At 42.8% G+C, this 18839-nt stretch overlaps 1 protein-coding gene across 9 annotated transcripts in view; it reads left to right on the top strand.

Annotated features, from left to right (window-relative positions):
• The first annotated feature begins 160 nt into the window (after positions 1-160).
• Sgce (sarcoglycan epsilon) overlaps positions 161-18839 on the top strand; it is a 72092-nt gene continuing 53413 nt past the window's right edge. For 3 of the 9 annotated variants that reach the window (XM_016009480.2, XM_016009482.3, XM_076566227.1), the window contains exons 1-2: positions 195-367; positions 16971-17078. In XM_016009480.2, the coding sequence (XP_015864966.1) occupies positions 259-367; positions 16971-17078 (217 nt within the window). In that variant the 5' untranslated portion in view covers positions 195-258. Of the gene's footprint in view, positions 368-16970; positions 17079-18839 lie in introns of all 9 variants that reach the window. The other 6 variants (XM_016009485.2, XM_076566228.1, XM_016009484.3 and 3 more) reach the window with 4 other exon arrangements.

Raw genomic sequence — 18839 nt, forward strand, 5'->3', positions numbered from 1 at the left:
ACCGCTCGCCTTATATAGTCTGTTCCGAAGAGGGGGGCGCCAAATCCCAGCGTGCTCCGCGGGCTTGCGGGGGCGGAGGGGGTGCGTGGGCGGGCGCCCGGGGGGATGGGTGGGGGGTGCAGCCCGCGCTGCGCTGGCCCGCCGCTAGGGGGAGCATGGGCCCGGGTGGGGGGTGCATGAATCCGATGCTGAACTGGCCAAGCTGGGAGGAAAGAAGAAAGGGAGGGGAGGGGAGAAGCCGGCCTAGGCAGGCCAAGAATGCTATTATTCTGGTGGTGGGCGCTGGGAGACCCCTGTGCTTGGACGGGAAAGGGTCGGGGGACACGCAGGATGAGCCCCGCGACCAGTGGCACGTTCTTACTGACAGGTTAGTGGTCTGCGCGCGACACTGGAGGTTCGGGGGCCCACAGGCCGCCGCCTCCCCCTCCCCCACTCGGGTTCCGGGGTACCAGGGCGTGCCCAGAGGGTGCGAGCCCCTCTCTCTGCACGATGCCCCCACAGCACCCCTCTCTCGGGGCACCCCGAAGCCCACCTCCTGGCACCGGTGGGTCCCTCCCCAGGCTTGACCTCTGGCCTTTTCTTTCTTTCTGCACCCCCACGGCCCCTCCCTGTCCTGCAGGGCAGGAATTCATCTCCAGTTTCCACTGCGGGCACCCCTCCCTGCCCCCACCCTGGTGGAGGACACATCTTCTGATCCCTGAAGCAGAGACCTGGGGGTCATCGCCCCTTGGGGTGGGGGGCTTTACCCCACAATTGAGACTCCTTGGCCTAGATGCGAGCCAAAGGACATGGCTGACCAGCTGCTTTCTCTCGCACACAAAGATGTACAAATCTTTTCTCCCTTTCTGGGATCTGATTGAGAGAGAGAGACCACCAAAATATGACATTTAAAAGGCTGAATCCCCCCTTCTTTTTAAGCATATTTCCCGGGGGCGCAAACCTGGTTTTTCTTGGGTTTTACCAAACAGGGAAGTAGAATCATGAAATGCTGGGAGCCAAACGGTATTCGGGCCGGGGTCAACCATGGCTGGGGGCCAGGGAGGCTGCACACAGCACCCATTGCCCTACTAAATGCAGTCTGAGGGGAAAGCAGGAACAATTGAAAACAGCTGGGGATGCTTCCCGCGTTCTTGGCGGGCTTTGGCGGTTTCAGCTACGGACTGATGGTGGTGATTACAAGGTTTACGGGGAGACCTCGGCTTTCTCCCCGCGTCGCGTCGTTACATTTTTCTAAATCTTGTGCGTGAATGACTGTTTTGGGGTGCGGTAACTGCACGCTTAAACCTTTGAAACAGGTTGCTGAGACTGGGCTCCAAACATTTGCTTGACTTGGTTACATATAAACCTGTGATTTTTCTTTAACGTAGGGAAATTCGCAAAGGGAGAAAACACTCAAATACTGAAGAGAAAGGAGGCGCAATAAAACCTTAATGTGGATTCCCACCTAAGCTGCGCAAAATGTTAGGCGCGGAGAAAATGGACAATCTGTTGCTAATCTTTGTCCAAAGTTAAAGTTAAAAGAAAAATCCGATTGTCTACAACTGAGTTGGATTTATTCACCACAGATGAAACGTATTTGTCTTTCAAGACTAAAACTCGGCGTATTTCAGGAAGAGTCCTGCAGCTTTTTTCCTTAAAGGAAAAAGCGAGACTTTGACCCATTGTGTACCACAAGATGGAAGGGACCCTGCGCTATACAAAGCATTAATGTTTTTAGCATTAAGCAAAAATTCATTCATTTACTGGGAACCTACTTATTAGAAATTAAGTGTTGAGCCCCAGCAACAGAAATGAATTAGTGCGGATTTCCAGCAGGGAAAGGTTTTTTTTTTTTCTTTTTAGGAAGTTAGGTGAACACAATCGTGTTTTTTTGAATTTAAAAATGTTTATCCTCTTCTGTAAGACAGACTAATTCCAGGATTTAAAAAAAATGTTTATTTAACAGTCGCTGTTCTGTTGACGACGGGACTGTCAGATTCTTAGCAATTGTTTCTCATCCAAAGTTAATTTACCTAGCTGTTCACTGATAACACTGCTTTTTAAAAAGTGAGATTTATAGCAAGCATAGGTAAAAAAAAAAAATAAAGAAAGAAAGAAAACTCAAGTGAAAAAAAATCACCTAAGTCTTTCAAGGCTTGAACTAATTTGATTTTTCATTTCAAAATTTGAACCCGGTGTTTTTGGCTTAAAAAGTAAAAAAGGCTTTGTATTTTTATAATAATAGTAAGTCTGCTCATTGTCCAAATTCCAGAGAGAGCCTCAATAAAGGCAATCAAGATCACCTGTGACTCCGTCGCCTGGCTGTGGTGCGGCAGACTACCTCTGTGCTTACAGACGTATCTAAAGAATACATTTTTATCTACAGGGTTGCGTATATTTTTTTCTCAAAATTAAATATTGGATCAAATTAATTTTCTCCATGTTTTCTTTCCAAGCAAGTAAGTTTTGAGCATCAAATAACATTCATTTTACAGTTTTCTTTAAAAGAAATAATATTAAATTAATATTTTCTGATTGATGCATATGAACAGCCATAACACCCGAGCACTTCAAACCAACAAGCCAAGCAGAGACTCCCCGACCTCAGGATTCTCACATGTAGCTGTAATTCTGTTCAATATCCTTGAGGCTTTTATGTTCTACATATGAAAAAAATTTCACTTTGCTTCAAATCATAATTTTCCCAGGGAAAAAGCAATAACAGATGTTTAGGTAAAACTTTCTTGCTATCTGAAGGAACAAAACAATAGTGGACTGAACAGACATAAAAAAAATAGATACTTTAGATTTTTGTTGTTGTTGTTGTTGTTACCAAAACAAACTTGAAAAACCAGCCTGTCCTAATTCTGATAGAAAGACTCGTAAACACTCTTGATGTGTACTATTCAGGTGCATTTTAGATTTTCTAAGATGTTTTTCCCCCGTGTGGGTTATCTCGTGCCAGCTTGTCGCAAGGGTCAGTGTGAAGCGTGTGCCGTGTTACTATGCATTATTTACTTCACTAGGTACTGGCTGTCCTTTGTATCTGAACAGTTGATCCATTTTTCTAAGAGTTTCCTCTGGAGCTATCAATCTCTTGCCTTACCACCGTGTTTAGTTTTCAGCGGGGTGGGTAAAGTCCTTTAGCACCACGTAGGATTTTGACATCGCACATAATATTTCTTCTGTTTGTACATTTTACCTATTTTATGGCAATTTGCCCTGTATCTGTGAAGCTGTTGATTTATATCTTATATTTAGAGTAAGTTCTAGAGGAGTGAGGAATTTCTGTTTCAAAGCAAAGGGAGAATTTTCACCAGTCAAATAGTAGACTTCCTATTTGGACATTTTACCCTTTTTAATGAGAAATTGATATGGATGCGAACTTGTGGATTTGCTGCCCGTAGTTGGCTTAGCTTCTAGGATAGTAGGAGAAAATTATTTTTAAACAAGATGAAATTTTCATTTGTCTAAAGAGTGACTAGGTTTTGAATTGCTCATTTTATTGTTATTGCCATAAATCTAGCAGCTATTGGTTTACTTTTGTAGCATATTTTCTAGTCAGGGGAGAAAATTATATTTCTAAGCCAAATGGAATTTTCACTTGTCTCACAGACTTTGCAAACAGCAATGATCAGCACCATAAGAACGGGCTGGATATAAGCTGAGAGAGAAAGATCGCCTATGTCCAGCTTTTCACACTAGTGTTCATTGATGAAAGTCACCCCCCAAAGACAAGGTTGAAACAGGGAAGAAATCCTGGCTTGTGGAAAATGTTTCAAGTCAAATACTGAGATTGTTTGTGGATCTAAGTGCAGTATTTACACATCCTGTTTTTCTCTACAATTAGTCCACAATTATTGTTTCTTTTCTTTTTTCCTAACTAATTGTCCATAGGCTCATACCCTACCGGATCCTTTTTCTTCAAGCTTACCCCTCCACAGTCTCTATTCTAAATATCTAAATGTATATTCCATTTATTTATCTTATTTCCTAGTCTGAGTGTGGAACAGGACCCTAGGTAATCAGATGATACCGGTTTGTCTGTCCGGGCTCTTGGGCTGGAAAGAATCTTTACACTTTGCTCTGTTTTAGTCTCTATACTGTTTTCCCATATTTCTTAACTTTTCTAACAGGCAGGCAGGCAGGCAGGCAGAGGGATGGATGGGCACACACACACACACACACACACACACACACACACACACACACATGTTCACCCGTGTGCGCATATCATCCAGACTTTTTTCTAAACTTCAGAATTCAGTTTTCTAGTCTGCTCTTTTCCTTATTATCAGACTATTAAGTCTAAATAGCAATGCAATATTGAAAAGGAAAGAAGACGGGGAGAAAGAGAGAAAGCGAGGAAGCTAGGCTGATGTTTTTAGGTATCAACAAGTCCTATCAGAGACTGTTTTTTCTGCTTAGAGTTTTCCGGTTGGAAAGAGATTCTCAATGGTCTAAAGCCATTTCACATGGACTGCTTCCAAGCCAAATTCTCTGTACATGATTTTCATTGGTAATTTTTTTAAAAAGACATGTAACTGTAGTAAAGACAGCAATGAATTAAGCAATAATAACAATAAACCCCAAACAATCTCCACAGCCTGTCATAAACGTTTTCACTGGTATTCTTTCCTTCCTGGGTTTTACTCGGTGTGTATGCGTTTTTTCACAGACTTGTACTTTAAAGCTGTGTGGATCCTTTACACTTTATTTTGAAAGATAAATGAATCTTGCTTTAAGGGAAGCAGTTTGCAGGCTGTAGGCTGATGTGAGAGATGGTGTTCAGATTAATTAGCAGGATTGGTGTGTGAGCCGGAGACTAGCTGGGACCAGCGCCGGCCAGATGTGTATAGGTGACTGGGTCTGAAGAAGAGAGGAACCCAGGTAGGGTCATAAACCCTTGCCCTGGATCTGCACTGGTTTAACATTGGCACAAATGATTTTGACAGAGATCTAGAAGGCTTGCTTTACAGTTCATGGATGGCTGGAAAAGGGATAGCTGTTGCAATAGATAACAGAATTTAGAGTTAAATAGCATTTAAGTCCAGCCCGGTGCTGTGCTGCAGGCAACCAGTGCACCTTAATTCACTGATGTGGCGACAAGCGGGGAAGATCAGCATGAAGCGACGGCATGATGTGACTTACAGAAATAAAAATCCAAGTTAGACCGTGGGATTAACTGTAATGTCCGTACATCATAAAAATTAATAGGACCCTGCTCTAATCAAGCACATCTGGAGTATTGTGTTCATTTCTGGCTGTCAGTTTGAAGAGAGATGTTGACACATTAGACAACTTGCAGAGCAGTCTGTGGGGTTGGTGAGGATCTGGCAGCTCTGTCCTAGAGGGTATCCTCAAAGGGTCTGGAAATGTTAAGTTGGAGTAGAGGAAAAATAGAAATAAACTCCCTTCTGTTTGCTTCAGAGAGCGGAACCAGCATCAGTGAAAGAAAGGGCAGCTAGAGTCAGCTCAAGACCCTCCTAACAGTGCAGCCGGACAGAGAATCAGCTCCACTGTTCTTGACAGCATCAGAAACATTCACCTTTTTTGCAGTGGGGAGTTTGAAGACCACTGGAACATTTTGGTGTAGCCACTATACAAACTTGTCATGGAAACCTTTTTCTCCTCTGATAACAAAAAAAAGAACGATCCTATATGTTGCAAGTTCATGCTTCTCTCCTCTGCATTGCAAACTTGAGAAAACTAAGAAGGGCCAAGACTGTTTCTCCCTCCACCAAGTGCCCTTGTCCTAACTAGCTTCCCAAGTCACTTTCTTTTCTTTCTGCCCTGGCTCCCGGGGCGGCTTGCTTGGTTCAAGCAGACTTCTGCTTAATGGTGGTGGATGCTTGGGACTTCAGGGTCGTTACCTAGCAGGCAAGATACTGGCCATTGCCCCAAGATAGCTTGGTGCCTGCCTTCCTCTTCCTCAGAGGAATGTGGGACAGGGCTCTCTACTGTAACCCTCTTTCCCTCTGTGGTATCACTTCAAGTTGGTTTGTTTTTTTTGTTTGTTTGTTTTTTTGTTTTTTCAGTAACACGGTAAAATCTTAAGTATCAAAAGTAGCTTCCAGCCTGTGACTTTTGAACCACTTATCAGGATGAGCATGGTTCCTGACTGCCTCGGGAGCACATTCTTGCTGAGTCAAACATGTCTTGGGGCAGATTTTTCTTGGTGTCTGTGCATCTGCCTGTTGATTGTTTATTTTGATAGCCATATCTAACTTGGAAGACGTGATTGTTCAAAATGAATTCAGGAGGTTAGAGGACTCCCATCCGGGACCTCTGTTTTTGAGCAGCATTTTCTGACTTCATAGAATCTGAATTCAATACTTGGGACCTTGCAAGCCCTGGACGGCTCTGGGAGAGAAGTGAAGAAAAGGGAGGCAGTCCTGTGTCCCTTGCTAATCACCTCCGTCCTGCCTTCCCTGCGCCCCAGGCCCGGGACTTCCTCCCCACTGCAGTGGCCAGGAGCCGGCCGGCCGCCGAACCACCCTGATCCTCACCACATGGAGTGGATTTTTGCTGTCAAACAGCGTTCTTCTCTTTTTCACTCATTTTGTAACGCTGCCATACACTTCGGTGAGGTTGTAATGACACACACAGCCGCTTGCGGTGGCTGTCTTCCCAGGTGCCGGGGACGCCAGCCACAGGCATTCTCTGGCCCAGCTCCTGTTTCCGGGAGAGAAACTCTCAAAAGTGAGGTTCTGGCACGTCCAAGCTTCCCTGATCCGCGGGCGGCGACTTGCAATTCCTTGAGTGCAGTGCTTGCCCATGTCCCTGAACTGCAAAGTAATAATCCCAATGTTGAGGCTTTAAAGCTTGGTTATCCTGGGCAATGACTAGGTTGCTTCCGAACGTTTGTTGCTGGTGTGATTATTGTTACACTCTCAGAAGCATTGGTGTGTTAGTGAAGGCTGTGCCATTCTCTTCTTAGGTCTCTCTGGTGAGGGTTTTTTGTTTTGTTTTTTGTTTTAATCTTCACTTAGGAATTTTAATGTAATTTATGTCAGTGGTTTAAATGTATTTCATTATTTAAAAAATCATCTTTCACATGGCTCACTTTCTACCTAATTACCTTAGGCTAGTCAGATATTTAGAGTAGATCCTTGGCAGCCTGTACCACGGGCATCCCCACAGCATCTGTCGTGACATGGAAGGACAGAGTTTCTTTTCAGATCAGTGGAACGGCTGGTTTCAGAACTGTTTGGGAGATGGGCAGCTTGGGTGTAAATTCCTTCCCATTCTTTGCCTTTCCCCTCATTCATCCGGTCACCACTTTGATTATTATGGAGATAGGGGTTCACTCTGAATTTGAAAGAGATCACAGTTAATTTTCCTAGAGCAGTTATAGCGGGGTGTTTCAGTCCCCCCCCCTTTTTTCAGCGGTATGCAAAGAAATATAGCTTCTGTTTTACCTTTGTATGCATAAGCAGAGGAAACATTAGCTCTAAGATTTTTGTTTTCTCCCTTTAACAAATCCGCGTTTCTCACTAGGCAGTAAAAGGATACCGCTTTTCTCTCCCAAGCAACAGTTAATCAATGTAGCACCTTTGACATCCTTTATTTTCAGTGGTTACCCAGTTGATTCTAATCAAAGACCGGCGCTGCAGTAGGCTGTTAGATAGCTTATCAGAGTCTGAATTATACATTTCATTTTTGTGGTCTAGCAGTTTTCCTTATGAATGTTTAGCCTACATATAAACTGGTAAAAGTGCTCAGAGATACAGACGTGGATGTTTATTATGGTTGATAGTAATGATGAAAAACTAGAAAAACCCTTGGTAATGTTAATGAATGAATAATTATTTTATACTTTCTTTAGGGGTGCATTGGGTATTTTTGAGACACTGTGACAGATTCTGGGAAATCGGTGGTCCGGCTATACAGCTTTTTACACTATTGAATGACAAAGAGGAATCAAGCTTTTTTTTTTTTTTCCTTTCTTCAGGATTAATCTTTGTGAAGATTAATCAAACAATTACACACAAGACTGTACTCTTTGGAACTAAGCTAAATGCTGCAAACACTAGCAGAGGGTTTGACTGGCCTGGAAGAAGGGTGGAAGATTTTTTTCCCCCCAGGAAACATTCAGATGTGAAGGGGAGTAAATGCTAGGGATGTGACTCAGGAAAGGTGTGAAGGAGACCGGGGCTCTGCTGGGGTTCTGGGGCAGCCAGAGCATGGTAAATAAAAAGTGCTGTGCAAAGAGATGGGCGAGGACAGTACCCGGGGGCCGAGGAGCCCTCTTTCCCGACCTAGTGGACCACCTTAAAGAGGTTCATCTTTGTAGTTAAACCAAGGGGAAGTCTCAGAGGGGGGTTAAGCAGGACAAGACCAGATTTGCATTTCAAAAAGAGTACTCTAACTGCTGTGTGAAGAGAAGGTTAGGCGAGTCTGAATAGATTGCCACTGTGTAAACCCAGGTTGGAGATAGTGACCTTGCAGGCTAATGTAGGGTAGGAAAGTGAAGAGAGAAGGAACACTTTGAAGGGTAGGTAACATTTGACTGAGGGGATCAGATTGAATTTGGGGTTGTTTGCCAGGAGGTTATGATGGCTACATTTCTGTCATCGGCCCCATGGTCTCTGTAATGCCTGACGGGGGTCTGATTGGAAAAGCGAGCTCTCTGGTCTAAGTTTGGTCCGGTTGGATTCACGGTGACAGTCAATAAATTATGATTGAGCCACAAGACGGAAAACCTTGCAGTTTTAACATGTAGACAGGTGCAAGTATGCTCTAAGAGAAAAACAGGGAATCACATGTATGGTAGAACATGGTATATTTATGTCTGTATACAAATATATGTTCCATGTGAATAAAATATAGAAAGATGCAAAGACAGTTAAGAATACATACTGTAGCCAGTGAGTGGCCTTGGTAGGATGACAATAGGGGTGTGAGAAGGTACTTTTAGAAAATATCGCTTCCTGACGAAACTGTTTGAACGCATTGTAGTTAGAAAGCATGGCTCCTATAATATAGACAATTAATGACAATTTCAAGCAAACACTTGATGTAAGGCTGTTTCTCCTTTAGATGCTTCCTAACTGGGAAGAGAGTGTAACACGGTTGTGTTTTGAGTGGGAATAGAAATCTTTCCTGCCGCTTCACTTCCGCACCCCAGTGGCTCCTACAAAACCACTGCTTTTTAATCCCTTTCCACTAGATCGCACTCGTACTCTGGCTTTCGCGTAGCCGGTTTGTGTTGTGCTTTTCACCAGCCATCTTCACGTGAAAACAATCCTACCTCTTTCACATGAGGATGTAAGACGGCAATGATGCGTACAGCCACTGCGTGTATTTTACATGTCTTTTGTTAAAGGTCCCAGTGTGTTCCCTCTGCGCAGCGCATGGTACTGTGTAGCAGAGAAAGGGCTACAACTTTTCTTCTAAGTTACTTGAGCAAGGACACAAACCTTAGCTAGAGACCTCTGGTCTCAACTACTCTTTCAAATCTTACAATTTAATTTTCAGCCGGTCTTGGAATTGTGATTACTGCAAAACCGAACCGTGTGCACATGGCGGGCTGTTTTCCCCTGTGGTTGCATTCTTTCCTCAGAAAAAATTACCTAAGGGTTCAGGAGATCTCAGGGAAGATGCAAATGGAATTCACATTACATCTGCTTTCTTCAGGGTAAACGGCGACTCTCAGTCGCCAGAACTCCCTGACTAAGGGTCATGCCTGAGGACATGCCTGGTTACCGGGAGGCAGTGGGGTAGAGTTTGACGAGGCTGAGGTCACTAGGCTTTTAAAAGCGTGTTTTTTGAGGTGCCTCTAGAATGTTCCTTAGCCCATCATAGAAATATGATTAAATTTCATGCGTCATGGTTGTAGAAAAAAATGAGAGTACCATATAATGCCAGCTGAAGTGATAATTTTTCATTAAAGATCAAAAGTATAAATATATATAAAAAAACGTTTAAAGAAGCCCAAATATTTCTTCAGATTAGTTGAAAATAAATCACTTGTGGATTTATCACTTTGTGCTAACTTTCCTTGTAAAAGTTTTATGTGCATTCTCTCATTCAGTGCTGACGGTGCCTCTGTGATGTGAGTTCTGCTCTGTTCCTACCCCTACCAGAGGAAGAAACTGAGGCACAGAAACACTGAATAACCACTGGGGGGAAAAGCCAGCGTTTGAGTCCAGCTGGTCTCCCTTCAGAAGTTCTCACCCCGAGCACTGCCTCTTCCCTTTCTGCAGTCCGTTTATTTCTCTTCAGTGGCTCATAATTTATCTCACTTCACACTGATAAAACTCCTAGTCAACTGGAATCATTAAATAGCTGCCCAGCTTCTGCTCGCATTTGTTTTTGTTTTTGCAGTTCTCCCTCCCAAGTCCTGCTGCAGCAGACACTTCTCCTAGGAATAATTGCCTTTCTGGCACCTGTTAGCGGCTTAGGAGACAGGCTCACAGGAGCCTCTTCTCCGCTTCATTCCTACCAACATGATGGCTTCCTTCTGCCGATGAACTGTGTTGTGTTTTGTTTTTGTTTTGATGCAAAAGTACACCGGCTTAATTTCTCCCTCACAGCCGATGCACCGTCTTGTCACGATTTCTAATGCAGGGATCGGGCAATGCATTTTTTTTTTTCTCAGAAGCAAAATAAACTGTAGTTGATGTGCTAGCGATAATAAGGGTATCTGAGATGAGAACATGCCATTTACACGTTGCATTCTTGCTTAAAACGATCTTGAGGTAGGGTTGGTAAGTAGGTAACAGTGACTTTGCCGTCAGCCACAGAGTGGGTTCAAAATCCAGTCCCGCCACTTACGAAGCATGTGACTGGTGGCAACTATCATCCTTTCCTAAGACTTCTTATCCTTAGTGTGAAATGGAACTGATACTACCTATTTCAGGTAGTTAATGCAAGGATGAAGTCAGTTGATCTGTGTCAACACTTCCGTTCAGGGTCTAGCTAGCATTGCACTGAAAATATGGGTGCTGATAGGAAGCAGCTATCAGTTGATCTTTGTACAAAGGAAGAAAAAAGAAAACAATAGGAACAGTTTAGGAAGCAGTTTTCTAAGTAGTAAGAAAGTGGCGTAAGAGAAGGGAAGAGGGCCTGGCGGGATGGCTCAGTGGGTTAAGGTGCTTGCTGCTAGACATGAAAGCCGAGGATCCGAGTTCAATCCCCGGAACCCACATACAGTTGAAAAGAGAGATTTGGCTCCACAGGGTTTTCCTTTGATATCCAAACGTGCACCGTGGCATGTGTACCCACATACATCACACACACACACACACACACACACACACACACACACACACACACGATAATAGTAAATGTTTTTAAAAGGGGGAGAAAGGGGTCTTGAAGGGAGTTGGAGAAGGGAAGACTGAGGGATGTGAGCTCCACAGTCAACTTCAGCAAAGTCTCCTTAGAGATGAAAACAGCTAGCTAAAGCAGGGGCCCGAGAGAGGCTCGATAAGGCTTGATCGTTCACTTGTAAGGTGAGTGTGCTAATCAGATTACATTTCATTTGGCACATCCTGCTGTTTACTTGGACAGTGATGTCTGAGCAAGTTATTATTTATTATTTCTGTCCCTTGTCGTTCTGATTAGCTCATCAGCAATCAGTCACTATTCAGAGCTCTTCAATTGCTTGTATTAAACAGCAACCCCCAACTCCCCTAGTCTGCAAATTACCCAGGTTGGGGAAAGAGCAATAATCTCTCTTCAGAGACTGCTTGCTCCTGGCCAGATGAAAACTTATTATGCTGTTACAAGCCTCCAAATGAATCAGAAAATCTTAAGACAAACTTTAAGTATTATATGGTTTCTTGAGAACCCGGGGGCATGCCAGCTACCTTCAGATTCATTGGGCTCTGATTATTTTGGAGGGGAAGCATTGAAGAGTTGGCTGTGTTGTGGACACCGATAGCCCAGCAGATTGTGTGAGCTGTTACTGACTTGATGCTGTGTAAAGGCAGAATCCATGCCGCTCTTCGCCTTTCCGCTCTTTAGTTAGAGCAAAGCAGCCCTGGAAGTGTAACGGCGACAAATGATCACGGAGCCCTTCCTGTAACGATTTCTGAAGACAGTGTATAACCTTTGCGCTTTGTCCAATAACTGCTCTATTCAGGCTGGCGTTATTTTACACGTTAGATTTAATCTTGAAAAGTTGTGTACAGGAAAAGTATTTTTTAAACTCTGAGTCGTAGTTTTTAAAAGATTTTTTTTTTCTCACAGGAAATCAAATGCTTTAGTTTTCTAATGAAAATAAAGCTACCAAACATTAGTTTTATGTTCTGTTTTCAGTGAGTAGTCTCCATTTGTCAGCGTACAGATCACAGTGATTTATTTTACACAAGAAATTAGTTAAGTGCTTCTGTGATGTTGAGCAAAAATTAAAAACAAATAATTATTTCCATATTATTGAGATTTCTCTGTAAGGTGTGTTTGGGACTTGAGTGTCTAAGCAACCACATTGTCTGTGGTATCCTGTCTCGCCGTTAATAACATTGCTTGGCGAACAGAGCATAATTGTTATCCTTTTATTTACATTTATCAGGTTTCAGTTTTATGAGGTCAGTCAATTAGTACATGAATTAATATGAACTTTAAAAAATGAGTATGCATGGATCAGTGCGGTAGCTCCATGATAAAGGTGCTTTTCCATGAAGTGCGATGACCTGAGTTCTGTCCCTGGAGTCCAAATGAGATAGAAGGAGAGGATTGATTGTATAAAGTTACATGTAACATAGCATGCTTAGTCCCATACACAGGTATCTGTCACACACACACACACACACACACACACACACACACACACACACCCCACTCACACACCACTCACACACATACACACCGCTCCCACACACTCACCACTATATTATAAACAGACACTTTAAAAGAAAGACTTGGTTTCCTCTTACATTAAAAAAAGAAAAAAAAATTCTCAAAGCTTTGCTGCCCTTAAGATGCAGCAGCATGTATGAGATGTATGCCGCTGTTTTGTCGTGACTTAATCCTTGGCAATTGGGGCACTAATCAGATTTTCAAAAATATCTTGTGAAAGATAACGAGGCTGTCTCTAGCGAGGACCCAGAAAGTATGGAAACGATACCTTAGTTTACCAGACACGGACACAGAGTGACTGCAGAGCTTATGCTAGGCTAGTCAAGTTCTGAAAACAAGAGTATAAGAACAAAACCTCACTGACTTAGAGTTATGCGAATAAATCCTTTGAATCAGTCATAAAATACAGCATGTGTGGTTCTGTGTGTGAACTCTGAGCAGTGATTCTTACGTACAGCGTAGTCTGAGGAACGCTGCCCTAGAATGGAGGAAGGAATCAACCCAGTGCTGCTATCTGGTCTCTCAACCCAGGCTTACTTTGTGGATGACTCACTACCCCATCCACAGAGAAGTGACAAGCTCCAGGGCGTCTGCTTGCTGGATTTACTACCTTGTGCCTAAAGATTAAGCCTCTGTAATCTTCAAACACATTGATAGATTCACTTGGGTTTGTGAGGATTGAGTGAGACAGTCAGTACGTGAAAGATCTTGACTCAGGGTCTGGCAGTGTGAAACGGTAAAATCTAAATGCTGCTGCAAAGTAGAGCAGAATTTGGCATCTGCTTCCTGCATCTGTAGGGTGGGCTTCTTCACCATCCAGCAGTGACGCAGATGTTCTGCCCGTTAAGATAGATTAGCCGGGGGTAAAAACGTAGGGGTTTCCAGTGCTGGGTCACTCTTGCTTTGGTACATGCAAGCAGATCGGACTCCTATCTCATATTTTTTCATGTTATGTCAGTCTTCTAGACTTCATAATTGTTCATGAGAATCACATGATGAAATTGTGTAGCCCATCTGCCTAGACTTTCTTTTATAGAGTCTTGGCTATGTGCTGTGTTTATATTTGCTATAAACCGTTTGGGGTACATGGGGCATTTATTCTAAAGGGGATGCCTAGGTGTATAACCAGCCATACTACCTTTAAAACCCAATGATGACAGTACTGTAAAGTACTGCCTGGGCCCTGGGACATTGTCAGCATATTTGGATTTTGTTTAAAATGGCAGTTATTGGGAATGCCTACCATGTGTTTCCTCTAGCTTTAGAAATCCATCATTTCAGTTATAGAACAAATCAACTACTTCATAGGGAAGTCACTCATGAGATGAGCCGTTTAGTAGATAAAGCTAGTTCACTTAAGTTTACATAGTTTCAAACGGAATGCCAGTCCAGTAGTTGCCTCGTTAGAGTCTAGAGTCTCTGACTTTTACTTCCCATGAGACTTCATGCTTGTTAGGTGGTTTGTTTTAATGACCTAGGTTTTTGCGGGGGGTTTGTTCTTTTTGTTTGTTTATTTTCAAACAAGGAATCTGTCCTTGATTTCCTTGCAGGTAACAACCTGCATGTCCAGGGATCAAAGGCATGTGTCACCACAGCCAGCTAGACCCTAGATTTTGAATTCCATTCCTCACCGCCCCCCTTTTATACTGGTACTTGATATTTCTCATTTAGTTTGTTAAATATTTTACTGAAAAGTCGATGTGAAAAGAAAATGCATTCATAATCTCTGACTTCATGGTTTCCAGGTGTTTTAGCATCAGTTTTGCCGGACTCTACAGAATGGTTTTGTTTTCAGTTGTCCTTTCTCATCAGGAAGTATTTTCTTTATGTGGCTGTCTCTGTCCCCAACAGTTCTACTTTTCCTCGACTTCTGTCCCAATGATTATGCTCTTGTTTTTTCCTTCCTTCCTTTCTTTCTTTTTTTTTTTTTTGTTAATTTTTTAAAGATTTATTTACTTACTAAATGTACATTGGGGTTTTTGCCTGCATGTATGTCGGTGTGAGGGTGTCAGAGCCCCTGGAACTGGAATTACAGACTGTTGTGAACTGCCATGTGGGTGCTGGGACTTGAACCCCGGTCCTTCTGGAAGAGCAGCCAGTGCTCTTAACCACTGAGCCATCTCTCCAGCGCCTATGCTCCTTGTCTTTATCTCCGTTCTCTCTCTTTCTTTCTCCTCACGTGCTTGCTAGAGCTTGTGTGTAGAAGGAACCTCAGTTTACCTTACTAGCCTGACTCCACGTTTCTCCCCTCTGCCCTCCGTCATTTGCTCACTGCTTCCTCGTACTGACTGCTGCTGCTCTCACGGAGGGACTGTGCCTGCAGCTTCTACGTCTTGATCCCTGTACTTTGTTTCCTTCTTTCACAGCTTTACTAGAACTCCATTGTCAGTCGGTCACAAGGAACTGGCCTGTGTTTGAAAGAGAGTAGTCTTTTTCCTAAAGTTCTCATCCTGTGGCCATTTTGTAGCACGTGAGGATGTGGACTGGACCCTCATCCTTTATGTCTCCTCTCACTGCAGTATGAGGCGTTTCAGATTCAGTTGTCCAACCTGTGACACCCCTGCGTCCTCTTTGTGGAGTCATTCTCTGATTTTGATATATGTGTGTAGGTTAACACATTCTACTTTGACTATCCCTGCCTATTCTGTGCAGTCTATCTTAGTCATTTCTTTTTTAGTTTTTAAATGTGTGTGTGTGTGTGTGTGTGTGTGTGTGTGTGTGTGTGTGTGTGTGTGTGCGCATGCATGCATTCTTGGGTTATGTGTGGATGTGCACCACCTATATGCAGGTGCCCGAGGAGATGAGAAGAAAGCACCAGACCCCCTTGGAGGGCTAGATCATGATCTACCTGAGTTGGATGCTAGGATCCAAGCCAGTGTCTTGTTTGAGGGCAGTAAGTGTTCTTAACCATTGAGTCACCTCAGCCCCTGTGTGTTCTTTCTTAACTGCATTTTGGGTTTTGGAGAAAGGACAGATGCATGGGGTAAATCCTCAGGGATTTTGCAGCTGTGCTCAACCCAGAGGCAACTGCTCTGAGAAGGTGAGAAGAGGGAGGGGAGAGGAGAGAGCTAGTGTTGTCAGAAACATGGAGGCGAAATCCATGCAGTCTGAAAGGTGAGGGTGAACACGGGAAACGCGGTGGGAAGATGGGCAGTCGGGGTGAAGAGAACCAGGCTGGACTGTGTACGTGCTCCAGATCACCTCGTGGTTCAGAGTCCAGATGTGTTCCCTGGGGGCATGGTGTCTTTAAGAGTTGCACTGGGACTTCAGCTTTTGCTATCAGTTCTATTGAGAAATGACTTCAAGTCTGCACCTGGGGAAGCCCCTTTACATTCGTTTATGAACCAAAGCTGTAGCCCTCTCTTCTTGGTGGGGTTCACCTGGATGTCCATTTGGTACCCTAAATTTAAGAGACCCTGAGTTCGATTCTCATCTTTCTCCTGAAGTTAACCTTTCATCTGGGCTTACTGATGTATCTCTGGCCGGTATCATTCTAGACCAAGCCTTCAAAGCCACCTGTGATTCTCCTTTATCTTTGTATCCTGAGGTTTGAGAAGTATTCAGCATTATCTCCTTCGGGTCTTGTGGCTGGCGCCTCTTTGTCTTTCCCGTAGCTTTGAACTGACCATTGTGATAGTCTCTGTGTATCCCTGGACCCTATCTAATCCTGCTCATCGCTGCCACTTTAATATTTCCAAACTCAACCCTGGGTGGATGTAATGAAGAATGCCCGACCAGAGATAATTGTCTCCCCTCCAGTCTTCCGGTGTATCTCTGGACCCTGTCTAATCCTGCTCATCGCTGCCACTTTAATATTTCCAAACTCAACTCTGGGTTGATGTAATGCAGAATTCCTAGCCAGAGATAATTGTCACCCCCTCCAGTCTTCCTGCGGCCCGTGTGCTTTTGGCCACCTGCAAATATCATTGATGTCATTTCATAATCAATATTTCTGGATAGAGGTTACCATTCAATCCTCACAGATTGTGAGCTCCTTGTGGGGCAGGAACGATGTCTTGTTTACTTGTAGATTCCCCATATTGGCAGGTAATAAGTTTGCTAGTTGGAACTCAGCAGCTGCTTTGACCAGATGTGATCTGAGCAAGTTAACAGTATCTGTGATAGTCATTTTGAATTTGACATTAATTTCATTTCTTTGTGTGCATTTGTTTTATTCTGAAAAGCTTTTTTATTAAGCTGTGCTGGTGGCATAAATGGAACAGTTAACTGGAAGACCAAACAAGCCCACAGTTTTATTATCAGCAGAAAAACGGCTGCTGGGAAGGAAGATGGTGAGTGTTTAGGCTGTACACGTAATTCTCCATGTGGGAGCCAGTGCTCGCTTCCAGTGTTCTGTGTCAGTCCTGTGTCAATGAGTGTTTAATACGTTAATTTGGAAAAATAAAATTTTGTTTTCCTAATCGTCTAAAAAGACTTCTGATCCTCCTGTATTCTTAACCCATTATTTTCCTTTAAAAAAAAAATAACTAAAAATCACTCTTGTTTTTAACCTATGCCCCATATCCAGTCTCTATAATGCCACTTATAGAAATTGTCCAAGTGTGCTTATTATAACAGTTTATTTAAAACATTGAATAACATTAAGAAGTACAATTAACAATATCACTTTGAAACAGCCTTTATGTAAACTTAGAAAAATGGCCATAAATATTTCATCTAATTTTAGGTGATTTGATTGTAAACCAAATTGATGGGGTTTTTTGCTATTAAATAATTACTTGGTACTTGATTTCTATTAGAAAGATGGGTTCCCCCTTGAATGATGAGTTCATCCTTGTACATTTTTCTATCTCTAAATGTGTCCATTAGCCACATTGCATGACCTTTGAAAGAGTGCATTTATTTAGGGCAAAAGTCTACCTTAGTATTAGGTTTGTTTAGAATATCAGTTACTATTGTAAATTTTCACTTCATATTTTTTGTTTATTCATCTCTAAGATCTTTTTTGTTCCCAAATATTGGCTGTATGAGGTTATGAAGATTATCTAAATAATAGACCTGGTTTCTATAACTTTGGGGGCCACCAACATGTTTGCATAATAATGCTAGTATTAAAATATTTTGAAAAGAGCAAATTCATATCATAAAATGTCCTTCCTGTAAGATAAAAAAATAAAGGAGTTTCTCCATGTATCTTTGAAGTTGAGGTCACTAACATTTTTATAACTGGTACCCAACTATTCAGCACCTGCAATCTTCATCCTCTACATCTGTTTCATAGTAGGACAAAGTTTCCCAGTATCGCCTCTGTCTTTTGAAACAAACATCTGTGTATTTTAAAGAAATCTCATTGCTCATATCTATGTGAAGATAACACTTTTATAGCAGTAACTTCCCGTGAAAAGATGCCAGGCATTTGTTTAAAAAAATAACAAAAAACACCAGAGTACTCATTCTGGAACTGCATATGGTTCTTCTTCCCACGTCCTCTCTAGTTGTCTCCTGTGGATTCTCCCACAAGTCCTTCCAAATCCTCACTCTGATAACCCTTATTATTTTGTTTGTTTGGCATGGCCCTTCTTGCTGTGTCTTTCTAGTTATGGGTCTGATATGTGTGTCTTCCGTTGCTCTGGTTAGCAGTGTACCTTCTCCTCTGTTCTTTCCAAAGGAATGGAGCCTTCCTTGGCTTCTGATACACCCATGCAATCCCCAAAGATTCTTCCTTTAAACTTCACAGAATTTTGTATAAATTATAGTCATCTTTTCCTTTTTCACTCTTCCTCTTGTTTTAAACTGTGATTCTTAGGGCTTCTGTCCTCTCTCACATACCCCTCTGGTCCTTGTTTGATTTGCCAGAAGTGTTCTGTCTAACAAGCTGTTAGCTCCAGCCGAGTTTCAGACTCTAAAGGACTGGGTACGGGAGATAGGAGCTGTCCTCCTAAGTCTGAGCTTCTAGCTGGAGATGCCTCCTCCTCCTCCTCTAAACCACTCAGCAGGCTTTTTCCTACCTGAGTTTGTTAAAGTTTGTGTGTATGTAAACTCGCCTTTTTTGGTTCTGCAGTGTGATTAAGAGAACTCTCTGAAATGAGAAA

Source organism: Peromyscus maniculatus, chromosome 3 (assembly GCF_049852395.1).
Source record: "Peromyscus maniculatus bairdii isolate BWxNUB_F1_BW_parent chromosome 3, HU_Pman_BW_mat_3.1, whole genome shotgun sequence".
NCBI lineage: Eukaryota > Metazoa > Chordata > Mammalia > Rodentia > Cricetidae > Peromyscus > Peromyscus maniculatus.